Raw genomic sequence first — 20,133 nt, 5'->3', positions numbered from 1 at the left:
CCCCCACAAACAGCCCTTGCCTAAGTGCCCTGCTGGTGCCTGTCCCTCACACCCAGCTCCCCTCCCCAGGATCTCCCCAGAACCTGGCTACTACACACCCCTCTCTGTGACTTTTCCTGCCCACACAAGCCTGCCTCTAACTCACACCTTTCGAATCCCTTCAGTTTCTCTCTTGTAACTGTTCCCATTCGGTTCCCTTCCCCCTCTTTAGTTCTCCTAGAACCTTCAACCCTCCCTGTCACTCCTCCTCAAAGTCCACCCCAGGACCCCGCTTCTCTCCCCCATATCCCTTCTTCTACCTACCTGGGCCCCCATCACGTTTGTTCCCCTCACGTTCCCTCCCTAAAGTCCCCTCATGACCTGGAGCCAGTCCCCCCAGATTCCCAAGTCCCCCTATCACCTGCCCCATCCCCAAGCACCCCACCCTGAGTTCTCCACAGTACCACTCCTCGAGAAGCCCCCCTTGGACCTGCCCCCATATCTGGTGAACACAGAGCAGTTTTCCAGTTTCCAGAAAACACGGGGGGGGGGGGACACAAGCACTGTCCTCTGGCCCCCATTCTGCTGCTGCTTCCCTCCCCTCTCCAGGCAGCTGGAAACTAGTGTGTGTGGAGGGCAACAAAGATACTGTTGCCCCCTCTCCCCCTGCTAAAAGCTGGGGCCACAGGGTCTTTCCCCACCCACGATCGCACCCGCTGCCAGCCCTGACCAAGGAAGATCTGGGGCAGACCTCGCGCGCCGCGAAGCCGTGCGCATTCACTCGAGTCAATGCGGTAGCGAGGATTCCTCCCAAGCCCTTCGCGAGGAAGTCTCCGGCAACTCGTGGAGGCAGTCGACAGCCTGCAGCCAGCCAGTCCGGGCTGCCCCCGATGAGCCGCCGGGGAACCCGGAGCGCGGTGGCCATCCTTGCCGAGGATCTCTGCCGGGCGGGCTTCCCTCTGAAGCCCCTTGTCGGGGGGGGAGGGCGGCTGGTGTGAACTCCCCCCCCCAGCCCCAGCCCCACATTGCGGGCGGCTTTGGGAGCATGGGGTTCGAGCTGGACCGCTTCAGCGGGGAGGTGGACCCCGACTTCAAGTGCAACCTGTGCAACAAAGTCCTGGAGGACCCGCTGACCACCCCCTGCGGCCATGTGTTCTGCGCGGGCTGCGTGCTGCCCTGGGTGGTGCAGCAGGGCAGCTGCCCGGTGCGCTGCCGGCGCATCTCCACCAAGGAGCTCAACCACGTCCTGCCGCTCAAGAGCCTCATCCTCAAGCTGGACATCAAGTGCGAGCACCGCGCCCGGGGCTGCGGGCGGGTGGTGAAGCTGCAGCAGCTGGGCGCCCACGCCGAGCGGTGCGACTACTCGCCTGCCCGCTGCCGCCACCCGGGCTGCGGCGCGGTGCTGAACCTGCGCGACGTGGACGCCCACATGCGGGAGAGCTGCGAGGCCCGGCCGGGGGGCGTCTGCCAGCAGGGCTGCGGCTTGGTGCTGACCCACCGGGAGCTGCGCGCCGGCGGCCACTGCTGCCTGGAAGCCCTCCAGGGCCGCAACCGCTGCCTGCAGGCGAAGGTCGGCGGGCTGGAGAAGGAGCTGAAGAAGGAGGCGCTGCGGGCCGGCAAGCGGGAGAAGTCGCTGCTGGCCCAGCTCTCGGCCGTGCAGCTGGAGCTGCAGATGACAGCGCTGCGCTACCAGAAGAAGTTCACCGAGTACAGCGCCCGCCTCGACTCGCTCAGCCGCAGCCTGGCCGCGCCGCCCTGCCAGGTAAAGCGGCGGTGGGGTGGGGGCGGCCCCGCTGGCTCGGCCAGGGAGTCGGCGCCCCCAGGGGCTCCTCTCTCTCTCTCTGCTCCCTGGCCCCTCTCTTCCCCTCTTCCGTTTCCCCTTCCCCCCCTTTCCCCCCCGCGCCGACTTTCACCCCCACAGGGGGCTGAGTTGGACTGGGAGTGTGTGTCGTCCCCCGTCCCCCCCCACTGGGGAGGTGTCAGGTGGGCAGCTTGTTTTATCCCTCACCCTGGGGTTGAGCCACAGCCTTGGGGCAGACACACTAGTGGGGGAAAAGTCCCTTGGGGGGGGGGGAAGCATCCAAGTGCCAGTCTTCGGGGCTCCCCGGTGGGGGTGGAGGGGGGGTGTGTGAGTCTGGCACCCTGTTGAAAGCACTTTTCTTCTCTTTCCCCCTTGAGGCAGGTCTGGTAAGTAATCAGGTTTTCTTTTTTTCTTTGAGACCTATTTCCTCTCCCCCTTCCTCACCCACCGCCTTGCCTGTCAGCTGCAGCCTCAGCCAGCTGGCAGGTCTGGGTGAAGGGCAAATATTTACGGCTTAGCTGCTCCCCACCAACTGAAGAAACAGGCCTTAGAGAAGAAAGAGGGAGTTATCAGAATCCAGGGGGAAAAAAAAAATATATATATATATATATTGTTCCCGTGTTTCTCTCTCAAAAAGAAAAGGAGGACTTGTGGCACCTTAGAGACTAGCAAATTTATTTGAGCATAAGCTTTTGTGAGGATGCATTCGATGAAGTGAGCTGTAGCTCACGAAAGCTTATGCTCAAATAAATTTGTTAGTCTCTAAGGTGCCACAAGTCCTCCTTTAATTTTTGTGAATACAAACTAACACGGCTGCTACTCAGAAACGTGTTTGTCTCTGTGATTTTGAAAAAGTGCTTCAAGTTCTCGTCATGGATTATGTTAAAGTGACACTCATTTCTGGGACATTCCCCACACCACATAGTTTGCGCACAGTTTCTTTTTAAGCTCGTTTATTGTTTCCTACCATCTCTGTGTTTTATTATGTTAGGGTTTTGGGAGGTAATGCTTTTCACTGAAACCTGGGGAATGACGGAGTTACGTGTGCTATTTGATGTGTTTTGGGGAACTGACATGTAGGGTGCTAGAGAGAGTCAGGAATGTTATGCTTGTCATTAAGTAATTGCTTTGATAAGTGAGCGTAACAACAAAAAAAAAGTCATTTGAAATATGATGTTGAGCTCTGCTCTTTAACTACCAGTTTGTTTCTATGTATTTCTAATGGGACCAGTCCAGTAGTATCTGAAGATAGGGATGATCATGTATCCAGGTCACAATCCCTTTTCTCATTCCACTTCCCGAAGAACCCTGTAAACACCACAAATGGGATTTTCCAGACTCTCAATGATAGCGAATCACCAGAAGTCCACTTGCTGGGCATAACACTAAACAGAGTCATTTGCAAAAGACTTTTGGCGACCCAGCGCTTTCCAGATCCAGCATTCCATAACCTTAAATCATTCAGAATGGTTTTTCCATAATATGGCTTTCCACAGTATGATGTCACTGGGATTAGCCCTTACACAACACAGACACACCTCAAATAAACTGCGCACAATCAGTAGCCGCTAGGAATGAACTTTCCATGATGTGAAGCCAAATACTGTGGACTTTCTACTGTATGTCCACGTACGGGCCATTGACTTTGAGCTTTCTTTTCTCTGAACCATCTATAATAGGGTTTTCAAAAGTTGGATTTACCTAATTTAAATTTATCTTGACTTTGAACTACCTGGAATGGGCTGCTGATAAAATCAAGATGACCAGAAGCAGATTCTTCAGGAAGCAGAGTTATACAGCACAGGGTTTCAGTGACCCCAAACTATTAATCAGAACAATACTTCCACATGAGGGGAGCACCAAGAAGCCAATTAACTTCACGATGAAAGCACTGAGAACACATCTTGGGCTTTTCACAACTTACTACATCCACAGATGCAACAGCAAACTTGTCAAGCTCTGTTCAGAGAGCTGCACTGACATCTTTGTTGCTGCTGCTAATGTTCAAACAGCAATGTAAACAAAACAAAACTTTTTTATAATCTTCTACCCAATTAGAAATTAACGGGAAGAAAAAAGATCACTGTTTGTCAGATGAAAACAACAACAACATCTCAATAGGGGAAGTGCTTTTTTAAGTCTGTAGATGGTATTTGAAGACAATGCAGGCTAATAACGAAATGAAACTGGTAAAAGAAATCACAGACCCCACACTCAGTGGATCCAAGTCAGATCAAAACTGCCTCTTTTTTAAAGCATTCTTTGGATTTACTCAACCATAACCCCTAACTCATAGATCTCTTCCCCCTCCCCCCATTTCTCTCATTCCGCACCTGACCCTGCTCCCTCCACTTATCTGGTCCCCCCTCTTGCTCTGCTCCCTCCACTCATCTGGTCCCCCCTCTTGCTCTGTAGTTGATGTGAAATCCTTCTCTACAGCTCCCACCATCTGGAATTGTCTTTTTGTATCTCTGTACCACATCAGCATCATCTTAAATCTGATCCAAAACCACATCTTTGCTGCCTTATCGGTACTTCTTAATTTCTCTCACTCTGCTGATAACTTTGCTGTTGCATTATTTAGGGATGCAGTTTTATGAAAAGGTACTTGTGATGGGGCCTTTTGGGGTGTCACCTGATGTGCTGGGTCAGCCTATTCTGCCAGCCTGGGTCCCCTTTACCTGGCCTTGCTGGGCTAGGTTTACAAGCCTCTTTCGGTCAAGCAGACAGGCAGGGCCACACCCAACTGCACAGAGAGATGGAGATCCACTCTGGAAAGATTCAACTCCAACACTCTGATGTCCACTCCCTTTAATGGGTACAAACCCAAAGGTTATATGAAATTCGCCCCCTCCCTCAATGTGGTGGGAGATATGCACAACTTCTCCACCCCCCCTCCCGTTAGAAATTGCATAAACTGGGTTATATTGTAAACAAGATATAAGTTGATTAACTACCAAAGGTGGATTTTAAGTGAATATAAGAGATTACTAAGCAATTGAAACCAAACATGCAAGCTAAACTCAGTATACTTAGGAAACAGGTTACAAAATGTAATTTCTTACCCTAAATGTTATTTTAGCCAGGTTGCAAAGTTTCTGTGGTTCAGAGTTCCAGTTATATTTATTTTCAGGCCAGACCCCTGTCACAGTCTGGTGGCTTTGGCAGTCTTTCTTCTGGGGCAGACAGTCCATGGAGAGGAGGAGTCTAGTTTGCCTTCCTTCCCCCCCTTAAATAGGATTTACATAAGGTTTACAATAGGATTTACATAAGGTTACAATAGGATTTACATAATTTACATCACTCCCCTTCCCTTCCAGTGGAAAGTTACAAGAAGTCCCAGGTAATGTTTAGTATCAGGTGACAAGACCACCTGACTCGGTAATATCACAGCAGCCATGAGTCAGTGGCGGTATGGACTGTCCACAGGAAGGCCAAGCCTTTTCACAGTCCATTGTCCTTGCCGATGGGCCATCCGCCCTGTCTGGCTTTTCCATTGTTGTACCTGAAGTGTTAGCAGTGGGCGTCACCCAGAGTATCATAATTGAAATACAGGTATGTAGTCAATATTCCTAACTTCAGGTACAGAAATGATACAGGCATACAAATTGGATAATCACATTCTGTAAATTATAACCTTTCCAATGATATCTTATAAGACCCATCTTGCGTAAAATACATCTCAGTGATGTCATATTCATATCATAAGCGTATTTTCATAAAGAATATGGAGTGAAATGTCACAGTCCTGTTACAAATAGATGATAATGTCCACAGTGTGTAATTTCCAGCAATACTTTTATCAAATCTCTGGATGCAGCTGACTAACATGACTGGGTTCATTTTCAGCCCCGCTACAAAAAGGCTGTTATGCAGTTTTCTGAAGCAGTGCGTAACGTGCAGAAAGCCAAAAGGTGTTGTGTCACCACAAACTTGTGGTCTAGAGGTCAGTCAATTACATGTCTTTCACGGCATTTTGGGCAACTCTCCAGTGTTAACAGTTTCAGTCTGCCCAGCGTCAAAACAAGTACAATCAGGAAACATGCTTCTTTGTGCACTAGAGATTTTTGAAAAAGACCATGTTGACAAGGTGATCACCTACTACAAGAGATTTTGCACCAATTTGGGATGTGGCTTGCTTCTAGATTTTTTTTAGTCCTGGATTATTTATTCAGACAATGATGCCAGCATAATATGTGCAGCACAGGATGGAGGCTATAAACACCAAGCAAGGCACATATATTTGACAGACACTTTCTGGTCCCAGAACACCTGGTTTAGGAGTATTACAATATAGAATAATTGACTTCTTCATTTGATTCCAGGTTCAGAAATAGCTGTGCCCAGTCAAAATATGCATTGTCATTATCATTATTATTATTATTTATACCTCAAATGTTTGCTATAAACTGCAGTTGCTTGGTCAAGGTTATTACTCAAATAGAATGGTCATTAATGAACTTAATGTGTTAATGTGTTTGTGCGCATTATATTTGTTCCATCTATTTATTTTACAATGGCCTGAGTTCTCTGTGCAGGTTAGGCAAAAATAAATGTTCTGGCTTTCCAGACTGAATTATCGCTCATCGGTAGAGATGTAGAACCACTCTAGATAGAAGAGATGCCTCTCACCATTCTATTCAAAGTATGAATCAATGGGGAAATTAAATGGTGGTTTGAGGATGCCCACAAGGACTTCTATACCAACTGACCATCATGATGGGTTTGCACTAAGGGATCAAAAACAGGCCAGCTGTGCAAAGAATGATCCTTGTGCTGTGGAAGGGGTCTGAATAGAATGTCATATGGGCAGGGGAGTGGACTGTGCACTGGGAACAGAGCCACTGCAATTATGTAGATCTAGTAGCTCAAAAACCTGCATGGGAGGAAATATGGCTGTGGACTGTCCATCCACTGAGGAAAAGGGAATTCCATCCCCCTTCATACATATAATCCCAGCAGAAATCTCTGCACAAAACCCAATTAATCAGGTGTTTTATTCGATTTTATACAGATTCTTATAATACCATCTGATCTACATAGTGTTTGAGCACATTCCAGATGCGCATTAAGTTACATGACTTGCATGTGTTCTCCCTCCCTCCTCTCCTTTTTCGTCCTTGTGGAGAAAGTGTGAGCGTTTTTTTAAATATGTATTTATTTATTTCATGTCTGCTGTGCTGTGTGTTTTTATTATTGAAAACAAGCTCTAAGAAGTGTGCCTTGCATTTGGAGAGGCCGGCAATGAGGATTGAGGTGGCGAGAGGCGAGGGCTTTTGTGTGCGTGTGTATTTGAAGGGGAGGTGGTGATGTTTCACCCAAAATGAATATTTCATTTGATAAAGAAAGTCAGTCTGAATACATCAAAGTCTGAATACATCTAAAAGGAAAACCTCAGGCTATTTAAACTGTGCTTGTTCTTCACTGAAACATAACATCATTCAAACCTATTGATAAGGTTGGTCGCATTCTGCCCTTGCATATAGGCACATGGTTTATGTTGAAGCCGTTGGGAAGAAATGAGCAAGGATGAATTAACACGGCGTTTTTGGAGCTGGGTCCTAGGCCACGGAACCCCCTGCGAACCAGAGGCTGTGCTGAAGTTTGACCTTCTTCAGAGCCCAGCGTAAAAGCCACACGCTAACAGAAACACAGAGGGTTACATTTTTAAAATGTACAAGTAGCCAATATCCAGAAAGATGAGAACAGAGGTCCCTTGTGTTAACTCCTATGCCCTTTTTATTTTACTGGATTCAAACCTGCGTTGATACTGCAGTGAGAGGGAGTCCATAGGTAGGTAAAATGGATATGTGACAGATCCTCAGCGTAGATCCAGTCAAATCAAGGAAGTTGTCAGTTTGCACTAGTGGAGGACCTGGTCCATAGTGCTGGGGTCTTTATGAAGGCAGTATCCTCAAGAATTTTAATTTTATAAAAGGCAACCAAACTGCTGAAAACTAGAGTTGAACCTCAGAGTTACGAACACCAAAGTTACAAACTGACCAGTCAACCACACACCTCCTTTGGAACTGAAAGTACGCAATCAGGCAGCAGCAGATACAAAGCAAAAGCAAAAACAGTACAGTACTGTGTTAAATGTAAACTACTAAAAAATAAAGGGAAAGCAGTATTTTTCTTCTGCATAGTAAAGTTTCAAAGCTGTATTAAGTCCATGTTCAGTTGTAAACTTTTGAAAGAACCATAATGTTTTGTTCAGTTACGAACATTTCAGAGTTACGAACAACCTCCATTCCCGAGATGCTCATAACTCTGAGGTTCTGCTGTAAAAGCAGATTATTTTTCTTAGAATATGTCCCTGACTATACAATTTGGCATAGTTTTGTTAGCCTGTATTCCTCTATCAGGAGGAGTAGAGTTTCTCTCGTTGGTAAGAAATGTCTTAGCTACAGTATCACTAGAGAAATGAGGAAGCTTCTAGTATATAGAATAGAATGCAGGAGACAGTTTATTAGCTCCAAAATATTCAGGTGGGAGGTACAGTAATTTCCAGAATTATGTTTAAGAGCTTTACACAGGGCTTGTCTACACCACGCAGCTTTTAGTGACAAGGCTGGGTTGACACAGCCTTGTCACTAAACGTCAGCATGTGTAAATGCTTTGTTGATACTTTGGTGCTTTTGCTGACAAAATACTTCCAGCCCCACAAGTGGCGTTAGCTTTGTCAGCAGGAGCGCGCTCCTGCCAACAAAGCCACGTTTACACTGCCACTTGTGTCGGCAAAACTTTTGTCTTTCACGGGGGGACTTTTTTAAGTACAAAAAGACAAAAGTTTTGTCGACAACTTCACAGTGTAGACAAGCCCTCAGGTGTAGGAATACAGCATGCCAGGAACCATCAGGTTTGCTGCAGAACCAGATGATATGGGCAGGGCTGGGATGCTGGCCATTACACCTCCAGTCATTTCACTGTATAATGTTTGGTTCACTGGAACATAAGACATTTCAGGGAAGAAGAGAGTCACCAAGCCCTACAAGAATCATTATCTTTGTGGCTTCATTAATGTACATAAAAAGATTTTTAAAGCCTCCCCACCCCAGATATGAATCTGCAAAAGTAACAAAATATAAAAGCACCACACTACAAGGTCCCTTGTGCCTACGTATTTTAGCACATATGGTGGAATAATCACTTTGCATTGCCATATGCAATTCTTTACTATAATACCACTCGGCTGCAGTAAAAATGGTGGACAAAATATGCAAAGCCATTAGAGCTGGTCAACAGTTCAACAACTCCTTACATCCAAAGTTATACACACAAGAAGACAGAAATATTTGGAACATATTTTAAGAATGAAGCCAGAGAATGTGCCACGGCAGGCGTGCTACTGGGCAGCTGGAGGAAAACACCAAAGGGGTACGCTGCCGGAGGCCCTCTGTCAAACACGACTGAGAGAGGGAAAATTTATGGGACACAGCAACGAGGACATGCAAAGAGCAGCCTTGAGTGACAACAGGGATGGCAGACCTTGTAAGTGACGTCTGATGGTGCAGGAAGGATTCAGATTCAGATTGGAATTGGTTGGAGTTATTTAAAAATTACCAAGGATATTTTTCATGACAAAGTTGGAAAAAATTCATTTTTTTTAAAACAATTTTTCAGCTTGCTCTAAAATCCTCCTGCATGCTTAGCTCAAACTGTAGATGCGGGGGGGAGGGGGAGAGAAAAACAACAGTGGACACCTTTCTCCTTGGTATTAAAAGTATAATGTCCACCCCAAAATCAGGAGTTGTAATGAAAGTACTTAATTCAGTTTTAATTACAGCAACCATTCTGAGAGCAGTATGGTCATTGTTTCTTGATTGACCTTGTCGATTTCCCTCCATAAAGTAGTATAAAAGAAAGGAGGGGTAAACTGCTTTTGTGACAATGGCATACCTGTCTTTCAAATATTGAACTTACCAGACCTTAAAAGTGGTCTCACGGGACTGGAAAGTTTTCTCCTTGAAATATTATCTCATGTCTGGGTTTGAAGATTTCTAGGAAAACACCTAGTGTTTCATTCCTCCCTGCAAGCCTGATTCTGATTAATGCTGCATGTGTGCAAATCCACTTTTAATCAATGGGAGCTGTGAATGCTCAATACCTCCTGGGATCAGGTCTCAATCTACTTATGTGATTTGCAGGAAAGAAAATGAGCACATACACCTGAGGAACATTATAGGCCAAATCCTCAGCGGATGTATGTTGATGCAGTTCCACTAACGGGGTGCTATTGGGCAGCTGTGGGAAAACACCAAAGGGGTACGCTGCTGGAGTCCCTTTGTCACACTGCTGAGTTAGTGGAGCTCTGTCAGTTTACAGCAACCGAAAATTTGGCCCCGACGCTTTTTTCCCTGCAAGAGTGATTCAGCGATATCGGATTGCTTTGACATTTAGACATTTGATTGACCTCTTTAAATTGATATGTGAAAAGAAAAATACACAAACTAAAAACATCTGCATTGAGTTGCTAAGTAACTGTTTTAATTTATGTCATTAATTGGTTATGAAAACTAGACTTGTAAGGTAACTTCCTCAAATTCTTATGTGTTCATAACTTTTTCATCTTTTAGTTAAAGCAAGAAATCTGCAGGTAGCAATGTTCAAGTTCTGATAAGAACTTATCTATACTTAGACACGCACCATATCACTCTGAATATCTGCACAGTCTCATCTCTGAAACCCTTAAGAAAGACAAGTGGGGGGCTTCCCCCCTCATACCCCTAAGGTGCTATTATTAACTGCTACTTGACTGAGACTGAAATTAGTGGATTCTGAAGATTCAAATTCGTCATTATCAGTGTAGGCATCTAATTTTGCCTTCCATATAATTTGACACAACTAAGAGGTATCACAATGTTTCAACTTCTCCTTGGAAAGGATGTTATTATATAAGCCAATGACATTCCTAAGTTTGGGAGCAACCTTGGGACACGGGACAGGACAACAGATCATGTTAAAGTGGAGTATCTCCTTCACCTCTTCTCTATTGCACATTCTACATAAAATATATTATTCCTACCGGTCTAATCAGAGACATGCTACTGTACGGTTTTCTATTTTGGGAGTTGGAATTCTCAGTGAAGGAGGTTTTCTATTATTATCACTGTCAAGCCTTTATAGACAGGATCTGAAATAATTAGAATCTCAAAGGAATTACTCTCTGCAATACTCACTTTGAACAACAGTTAGGAGTCTGATGCTTTTTCTCAGTTTTACCTGCTATAGTCACAAGAGACTTGCTGTTTCATAACACTTCATGTCTGCTGTTGCTTTGGATCACTCATAGTTCAGGACAACGTAATGTAATGAGCAAGATAAAGAGTGGCAACATAAAAATGCCGTCCCAAGAATCAATCACAAAAGAATCCGAGGGGGCAGGTATCAGACGATAGGTGACCCTGAAGATTTTTACATACCACACACCAAATCTGATCACATCAGATAGCTATAATTACTACATAGCATATGGACATTTTTTTTTATTCCATTAGGCTATGGCTGTGGACCTGAGCCACGTTACACAGCAAAGGGTTCTCATTGCTCTAGCTTGCAAAATAAAATGATGCATACATCTTAAATTCTGGATTTTCAAAAGAGCTCAGCACTCAGCAGTTCCTATTGAGAACAATGGAATAGATGGAATGTGGGAACAATGGGAGTGCTGGGTCTTGAGCACTCTGGAAAATCTGGCCATAAACAGCTTCCCCTGGAATTCATCAGCAAACTAAATATTTAGATGGAAGCATGACTCATCTTAGCATCTGCCTATATGCACATGTTTTGAATGCTTTTACCTGTTCTTCCTAGGGTGAAGAGACTAAAGCACTGACTCTTGTCCTTCATCGTGACTCTGGGTCTCTTGGATTTAATATTATTGGTGGCCGGCCATGTATGGTACGTTAAAATGTGTTTGCCTTTTCTTGTTAGGGAGAGCATGCAGATCAATGTTCGGAGAAAGAAATGCTGCTGACTACATATTTGGCTCTGTAGGAGATGGTTTCAATGTATACATGCCTTATATTCAAACTGACATGGAGTGTCTCCTTTTTCCCCATATCACTGTTTTTCATCCATGATCACAGCTAGTTACACTTAAGTGATGTGGATATGCTGTCACATCTGGATTTCATAAACAATGCTGAAGCGCATAAGGCCCATTCCTGCAGACCACACTCTTGTATTCCCATGAGTTCAGTGCTGACAGGATCGGGTCCTTTAACAACTTGTTTCAAACTGCATTTGCCGTTGGAGCTTCAGAAATTTACCGTCCTTTCCATCAGACACTAAACAGCCCACTGTACTGCTGAAAGGATATAATTTAAACAACCCACAGTCTGCTCAGTCCTGAACTCCTTGATGTCAGTGGAAGGTTTGCCTGTGCAAGTGCCCAGGACTTAACTTCTTACAGGAACGCTTATTACTATTTTTTCCCCCTTGATGTTGACCAGCTGGATCCAACATCATGTGACCCGAATTAGGTCAGGTGGTGGATTTTAATTTGTCCTGTTAGTTCAGAAAGGAAACAGCTTAACTTTGATAGAACAGCTTCTTTGCCTCTCAGTAATGTAACAGAAATTTGGGCTTGTTCTTGGCAGATTACGGTTGCGGTTTCCCCTCAAACCCCCTCCATTAACAAATTTTAACTACACTTCTGCATCATCAGTCTATGCTGCTGGCACTTATGGGAGCTGATTGCGCAGGCCCACTGGGACATAAAGAATAGCTTGTTAGTTTTATTTCATTTTCCATTGCAGTTTCCAATTTGGATAGAAAAAAGTAACCATTTGTTCTCTTGCATTATATACTTATTACACAAATTAATGATGGAGGGGATCAGCTCCTCTCAGGAATTGGCTTTAGGTAACTATCAGTGTAAAGTGAGATAACAAATAGAAGCCTGATTTTGGTTGCATTTTTAAGTGGAAGTTGTAGGTACTCAGCACTTAAGGATCTAGCCCATAGTAACTAATTACTTTAGGTTGGCACGGAGCGTTTTGTAGCTCATGTGCTGTATCATTGACAAGGTTCAGCCTTAGACAAATTAAAGCTGGTATAAGAACTAGTATAAGGTACAATGATATATTTTTCTTTTCATCCCTAAAGGACAATCAAGATGGCTCATCTAGTGAAGGAATTTTCATATCGAAAATAATTGACAGTGGGCCTGCTGCCAAAGAAGGAGGGCTGCAGATTCACGACAGGATTATTGAGGTATGTGAACATGCTGTCCAGTCTTTTTTAATAGGCCAAGTTCCATCTCATGTCTTCTGTAAGGCATAATGTGGGGTATGGAATTGGGAGAGATGTAGTATGATAAATGTTGTCTAGAAGAGATATCTGCTAAAATGTGTTTGACTAGAGTCAATGCTGACCTTCCTGGCTTTAGGTAGAGCTCTTATCTAAATATAGAAACCAGATTATGGATGGTATGTACATGGCCTGGCTTTTTGAGGAGTTAGCATCTATTTGGTATGCTGCAGTTATTTCTTTTTAAAGCTATTGGAGACTTGTAAGTTATTTAGTTAAAACCACATGTGGAATATCTGTTGTATAAACCGTGACTTTATTTAGCTTCGTTTCTAAGACATTTCACGGGTAGCAAGATGTTTTGAACAGATAGAAGACAAAAGTTTCTGTTCCAGAATTTTGGTACAGATGGTTATAAGCTTGCCTAAGTAATTTCTCTAATGTTATTCTGGACTCCTAATATTATTCAGACTGCAAGTCTGAATTTCATCTTATTTTCCTAAAGTCTTGACCTCACTAAAATATCCTTCCTGTTAAATAGTTGGTTGCTTGAAATGTTTTTCATAAGTTGCAGTGAGTGATTTTTTTGGAGAGGGGAGGGGGGGTAAGAGGGTTAGATTTCATGAAACAGAAAGCAATTTATTGAGAGTCAGATCTGAGCATTTTACAGTTAAAAATGTGTCCTTACTGTCTTTTTATTTTCATATGAGGAGGAAAGTTTAAGAGTCTATTGTTCAAAAAGATAAGTACAGCTTTAGTTGCCAAGGATATCATGGAACAGTCAGTTTCTCTAAGTAATGGAATTCCATTGCTCTTATGTTTTGCAAATGAGCAATAAACAGCTGTTAAGGATTTTCTATTGGCAAAGGACAATGTGTATTTGCTATTTTCTGCACTGTTATGGTAAATTGCTTTTGCAATTTAGGGAGTATAAAATATTAATTAATATACTATAATATGGAGGAGAAGAATAGAATCACAGTAGCATGGTCATTAAAAGATAAGAACTTAGTTGTGGAGTGGTTTAGAAGTGCTATCCCTGATTTAAGTTACGCTTATGATGTAACTACAAAGTGTCTGCAAAACTCTGAGAAGGACTCCATATAAATCTTCTCTGTATAGAATCTCTCCTGTAAAACAAAATATAATTGTAAAGTTAGGATTTTTTAATAATATGACATTTTTAATAACCCTATCTGTAGGTAAGTCTGTCTTAAATACAGTAGAATCTCAGGGTTATGAACACCAGAGTTACAAAGTGACCGGTTATCTACACATCTCATTTGGAATCAGAAGTATGCAATCAGGCAGCGGGGCAGGGTGGAGGGGGAGAAGCAAAGAGTGTACAGTACAGCACTGTGTTAAATGTAAACTACTAAAAAAAAAACAAAACGGAAAGTTTAAAAAAAAAAGATTTGGCACAGAAAGGAAACTGTTTCTGTGCTTGTTTTGTTTAAATTAAGATGTAATAGTAAAGTTTCAAACCTGTATTAAATCAGTGTTCAGTTGTAAACTTTTGAAAGAAAAACCATAACATTTTGTCCAGCGTTCCAAAAGTTTCAGAGTTCCGAACAACCTCCACTCCCGAGGTGTTTGTAACTCTGAGGTTCTACTGTATACAGTTACACACAAACTTTGTTAAAGGAGTGTAAAGGTTTCAAAATCAATTACTCAGGAGTCAAGAAACGCCAACATCAATGTGGCGTATGCAACCTTAATTCAGCCTCTTTGTGCATATGAATTATGATATAAAATTTAATTACATGATCACATAGATTTTTTTTTCTATAGAACCCTTGCCTCATTCATTCCATGGCGTCCTCTCCTGGAGGGCAGAGGAGTATGCCCACTTCTGATGGTGTGTCTACACTGCTAAATAAATAAATAGCTCCAGGGAGCTAATTTGGGTTCAAATAAAAGTGATGATAACAACAACACAGTTTTTATCTCAGTTCAACCCCAGGCTGCCCTGTAGACTTGGAACTTGAGCTGCTAACTAGCTGCGCAAGTTCTTCAATGTCTCCACTGCTGTTGTAACTTGAGTTAGCTAATGTGGGTTAAAGGTAGACCAAGTTAAGAACGCTTTGTTTGTTTGTTTATAGTATAGTATATATACTCTGAGGCCAGGCCTACATTAAAAAGTTAGGTCAACCCAGCTACATGACTCAGCGATATGAAAAATCGACATCCCCTAGCACATAGTTAAGGCGGCCTTACCCCTGGTGTAGGCTGCACCACGTCACCAAAAGATTTCTTCCTTTGATCTAGCTACCACCTCTTGGGGACGAGGATTAACTACAGAGCAGGGAGAACCACTCCTGTCAGTGCAGCGAGGGTCCATGCTGTAGTGATTTAAGTGTAGACATAGCTTGAGTGTTTAGAGTCTGGCAGTGCTAGCATGGGCCAGAGTAAGTGCTCAGATACCAGGTTTCAGAGCAGCAGCCGCGTTAGTCTGTATCCGCAAAAAGAACAGGAGGACTTGTGTCACCTTAGAGACGAACCCATTTATTTGAGCCTAAGCTTTAGTGAGCTACAGCTCGCTTCATCGGATGCATCAGATACCGTAGTGAAGGAGCTGAAGAGAACAGAAAAGTAGAATAGACTTATGGGGTAAGATTCTGTGCTGTCTCTCTAAGAGGTGCAGCTCTGAACTCACAGCCCAGTGTGTGGATCTAAGCTACTTTTGTGCACTCCTGATCCTGGGCTGCTCTCTGGTACCTGCTGTAAGTTAGACAGGTCTGGGGCCCTAAGTTACAGCAGCCTGTCTTGGGGCTGCCGTGCTGCCTGGAATCCCTTGCCCTCAACACACCGCTCCTACCTGAGCTCCACTTCCCTCCTAAGGCTTGTGGCAGGTTGATTTGGGAAGCATCCTGAATATCTGTTTGTCTCTAGCTTTCTGAGTTTTTATGCTGTGCCTAGGGTGTGGCTAACAACCTCTTCTGAGACTACACGTTTTTATTGTTGTATTATTGCTTATATAGCACTAATAACGTACCAGATGCACCCAAAGAGGTTCTGGTTTTGATCCCCGGAGGAAACATTCTGAGCACCGCATGTGCTACCAAAGCCCCATGGCTCCAGGCATGTAGATAGCAATGCAATACAGAATTTAGATATGTGCAACCTGCTGAAAGTGGGGCCATGGAGTCCCCCTTGTCCTTTCTCTGTTCACTTGCTAGCTGTCTCCCTCAGTAGCTGGTTTCCAGTCTTCCCCCGACTTATTCCAGCTTTTATTCGTGTGCACAGACTAGGGCCAAATTCTGGTACTCTTATTCACCTTGAATAGTACTCTATTCCACAAATAGCATCACTGACTTCAGTAGGACTACTCCAGGAGTAAGGTACTACTCAAGGTGAGTAGGGATATCTGGCCCTTGGTGTCTGTGTTGCTGTGCAGGATCCGTACAGGCCAGCTTGTTGCTGCCCTTACTTGGCCGCACAGAGAATAAGGCCCTCAGTGCTCCCCTGCTTGGACCCGCTCAGATTGCGACTCCAGCTGGCGTGGGAAGAGCTACTTTCCTGATACTTACTGCTACGAATAATTGGGCAAGAAAGGAGCCCTGGTCACCCCACACACATGGTTGTGTGCTGGAGCAGCTGCGTAGATGCATAAGGGGAGTAAGCTGCTCCACAGAAGGGATGAAGCAACTAACTTCCTACCTAGAACAAGGGAAGAGCAGGAGACTCTCTGGTCTGCTCCTGGGGCACCGCATCTGTGTGTCACCCCTTCCATAGGGCAGACTGTAAAAGCACCACTTAGCCCTACAGTGTACCAGCTGTGCTGACAACAGTACACCTGAATTACTAATTCATGTGCCATTAAGTGTCTGCACACCTCTAGGCAAAATTTAGCACACAGTTTCCAAATCATTGACATTGCTTTGTGTTCACACAGCAAAATGGTCCCTGTGCTTTATCATCTTTGCTTCCTGTGGGTGTTCAACCTAAACAAATGTTTGACGCTTCAAAGCTAAGATACGTGCTTTCTGTGTAAGCTATGTTTCGTACGTTGTGATAGCCCTAATACAGAAGGGGGTAGAGGATACTTATTATCAAAGCATCTGAACCATGTTTATCACCTTCATATTTAGTTTACACAATCTAAACACCTTGAGATGAATATTTAGATCATGTTGCAAAGCTGAAGTTGTTTAATTTTTAACAACTGTGTATAGCCAGTAAAAACTTGGACCTAACAAAGCAAGAGTCGGTGGCATAGCCATAAGGTAATTGTTTGAAGTTATCTTCCATTGATGATTCTAAACATTTATTTTGTTTATTTGAGGCTCAATTTCACCAGCATTACTGACACTAAGTAGTACCGTATCCTGCAATTATTCTCATAGTTTTCATAGTGACTGCTTGTGGAGTAAGGTCCTATTCAAAGTGGAGTGGCAAAAATCTATCCCTTCTGTATCATTCTTGGCTGTGCATAGAATGCTCTGATAACACAGAATATTTATTAAATAAACTTGGTCAAACATGCCAGAGGAAAAAACAGTCAAAATGAAAGGGGGGGAAAGAGAATAGATAAGGGAGAGCTAATGAAAACAGAATAACATATTTGAATTGACCCAAATACAAAGCCTTTGCAGGTAGCTACAGACTAGCATTGGTGGTTGTCTTTAGGGAGGTAGATTTGTAGATGGATTCTGCAAACAGAGAGGGCACAGCAGTAGGATCTAAATGGAACCTAAGAACAGAGAGCAGACACATCTCAGCTGTCAGATTTCAGAGGAACAGCCGTGTTAGTCTGTATTCGCAAAAAGAAAAGGAGTACTTGTGGCACCTTAGAGACTAACCAATTTATTTGAGCATGAGCTTTCGTGAGCTACAGCTCACTTCATCAGATGTTTACCGTGGAAACTGCAGCAGACTTTATATACACTCAGAAATCATGAAACAATACCTCCTCCCACCCCACTGTCCTGCTGGTAATAGCTTATCTAAAGCTGGATTTGTGCTGGAAATGGCCCACCTGTTGATCACTTTAGATAAGCTATTACCAGCAGGACAGTGGGGTGGGAGGAGGTATTGTTTCATGATTTCTGAGTGTATATAAAGTCTGCTGCAGTTTCCACGGTAAACATCTGATGAAGTGAGCTGTAGCTCACGAAAGCTCATGCTCAAATAAATTGGTTAGTCTCTAAGGTGCCACAAGTACTCCTTTTCTTTTTACATCTCAGCTGGTGACATTTGCCTAGGGAGAACACAGAGGAGAGATGGTAACCCAAGTATCGAGAGTCTAGAATATTATGTATTTGCTCATTTAAAACTGAGAGCTTTATATACATTGCTGGCATGATCTTAAACTGAATCCTTTAAAAAGAACTCTCATTTCAGTGTGATAAACAATCCAAAAGCATAAACTGGCACGCACAGCAACTCCAGAATTAATTACAGTTCTGATCACAGAGAATTTACAGTTTATATCAAAAGTGAATTGCACGGCTTTCTTTTGGAACCTTTCCTTTCTGCATGTCTTCTTGTAAATGCATTCTGAAGAGCCTGTTAATAAAGGAGTGCCATTTTTCATTTTCAAAACTGTCAAAAAGCTTCAAATTGCTGAGCAGGGATTATGTGTTTTTTAAGATGTGGAGACAAATATAGTGGCATTTATTTATAACGGATAGTAAATTATTGTTATGTTGATATTTGCTTTCAAATGCTGTTCCGTGACAGTTTCATACCAAGATAAGATTTTGAAAAATGTCTCAGATCATTTTAAGCTTGGTTTCCTTATGTAGGTTGGGTTTGGATTTCCTCTCTCACCAGTTTTAAAAAGTTAAATGCAAAACAAGCAAATCATTTTTTTCAGTAACCTTAGAAAATTATTTCTTAACTGCTTGTGTATCACGGACACGAGCAATGCCTTAATTATTTAGCCCAACAGTAGTAAGGAAACAGCATGCCATGAAGTACACATCCCTACTGCTAAGGACCTATCCCCTAGATCAGGGGTGGGCAAACGTTTTGGCCCGAGGGCCACATCGGGATGCGAAACTATATGGAGGGCCAGGTAGGGAAGGCTGTGCCTCCCCAAACAGCCTGTCCCACGCTCCCTATCCGCCCCCTCCCACTTTCCGCCCGCTTCAGAACCCCTCCAGCCATCGAACCCCCCCGACTCCTTGTCCCCTGACCGCCCCCTCCCAGGACCCCCGCCCCTAACCACCCCCTAGGACTCCACCCCCTATCTAACCCACCCACCCTGCTCCCTGTCCCCTGACTGCCCCCGCCCCGAACCTCTGCCTTATCCAACCGACCCTGTTCCCCGTCCCCTGACTGCCCCCCCCCCAGGACCCCACCCCCTATCCAACCTTCCCCTGCTCCCTGACTGCCCCCAAGTCCCCTGCCCCTTATCCAACCTCCCGGCCCCCTTACCATGCTGCTCAGAGCAGCATGTCTGGGAGCCATGCCGGAGCCAGATACACTGCCCTGCATGAGCGTGCAGCCCCGCCGCCCAGAGTGCTGCCGGCATGGTTGCGGGTGAGAGGGGACAGCAGGGGAGGGGCCAGGGGATAGCCTCCAGGGCCAGGAGCTCAGGGGCTGGGCAGGACAGTCCCACGGGCTGGATGTGGCCTGCGGACCATAGTTTGCCCACCTCTGCCCTAGATGAATGCTGCAAGTTTCAGGAGTTTAACACTACACATAACAGACACATAAAGAAAATACAGGTCCCATCCCCTTGCAAAATGCCATTCAGTGTTTTGTTTTACAGTATCTGTTCAAAAATAATAATTGGTGCATACATACCACTTTACATCTTCAAATTGTATTGCAAACATTAACTAGTTAATAATTCTTACATTGTCCCTGTAGGGTAAATATTATCCCCATTTTACAGATGGGAGGGAACCTGAGGTGGAGAGGGAAATGACTCCTGGAAGAAGTCAGTGTCATGGAGGATAGATCCATCAGTGGCTATTTGCCAAGGTAGTCAGGGATGCAACCCCATGGTCTGGGTGTCCCTAGCCTCTGATTGCCAGAAGCTGGGAGTGGACGACAGGGGATGTATCACTTGATGTTTGCCTGTTCTGTTCATTTCTTCTGAAGCACCTGGCATTGGCCGTTATCGGAAGACAGGATATTGGGCTAGATGG

General features: G+C 44.3%; 1 protein-coding gene across 1 annotated transcript in view; it reads left to right on the top strand.

Annotated features, from left to right (window-relative positions):
* Positions 1 to 810: 810 nt before the first annotated feature.
* PDZRN3 (PDZ domain containing ring finger 3) overlaps positions 811 to 20,133 on the top strand; it is a 202,920-nt gene continuing 183,597 nt past the window's right edge. Inside the window, exons 1-3 of the mRNA XM_073351133.1 lie at positions 811 to 1,741; positions 11,594 to 11,680; positions 12,890 to 12,997. Coding sequence (XP_073207234.1) covers positions 1,025 to 1,741; positions 11,594 to 11,680; positions 12,890 to 12,997 — 912 coding nt within the window. The 5' untranslated portion in view covers positions 811 to 1,024. The remainder of the gene's footprint in view (positions 1,742 to 11,593; positions 11,681 to 12,889; positions 12,998 to 20,133) is intronic.

Source organism: Lepidochelys kempii, chromosome 7 (genome assembly GCF_965140265.1).
Source record: "Lepidochelys kempii isolate rLepKem1 chromosome 7, rLepKem1.hap2, whole genome shotgun sequence".
In the NCBI taxonomy this organism is placed as follows: domain Eukaryota; kingdom Metazoa; phylum Chordata; order Testudines; family Cheloniidae; genus Lepidochelys; species Lepidochelys kempii.
This window is presented reverse-complemented; position numbering and strand designations above follow the sequence as displayed.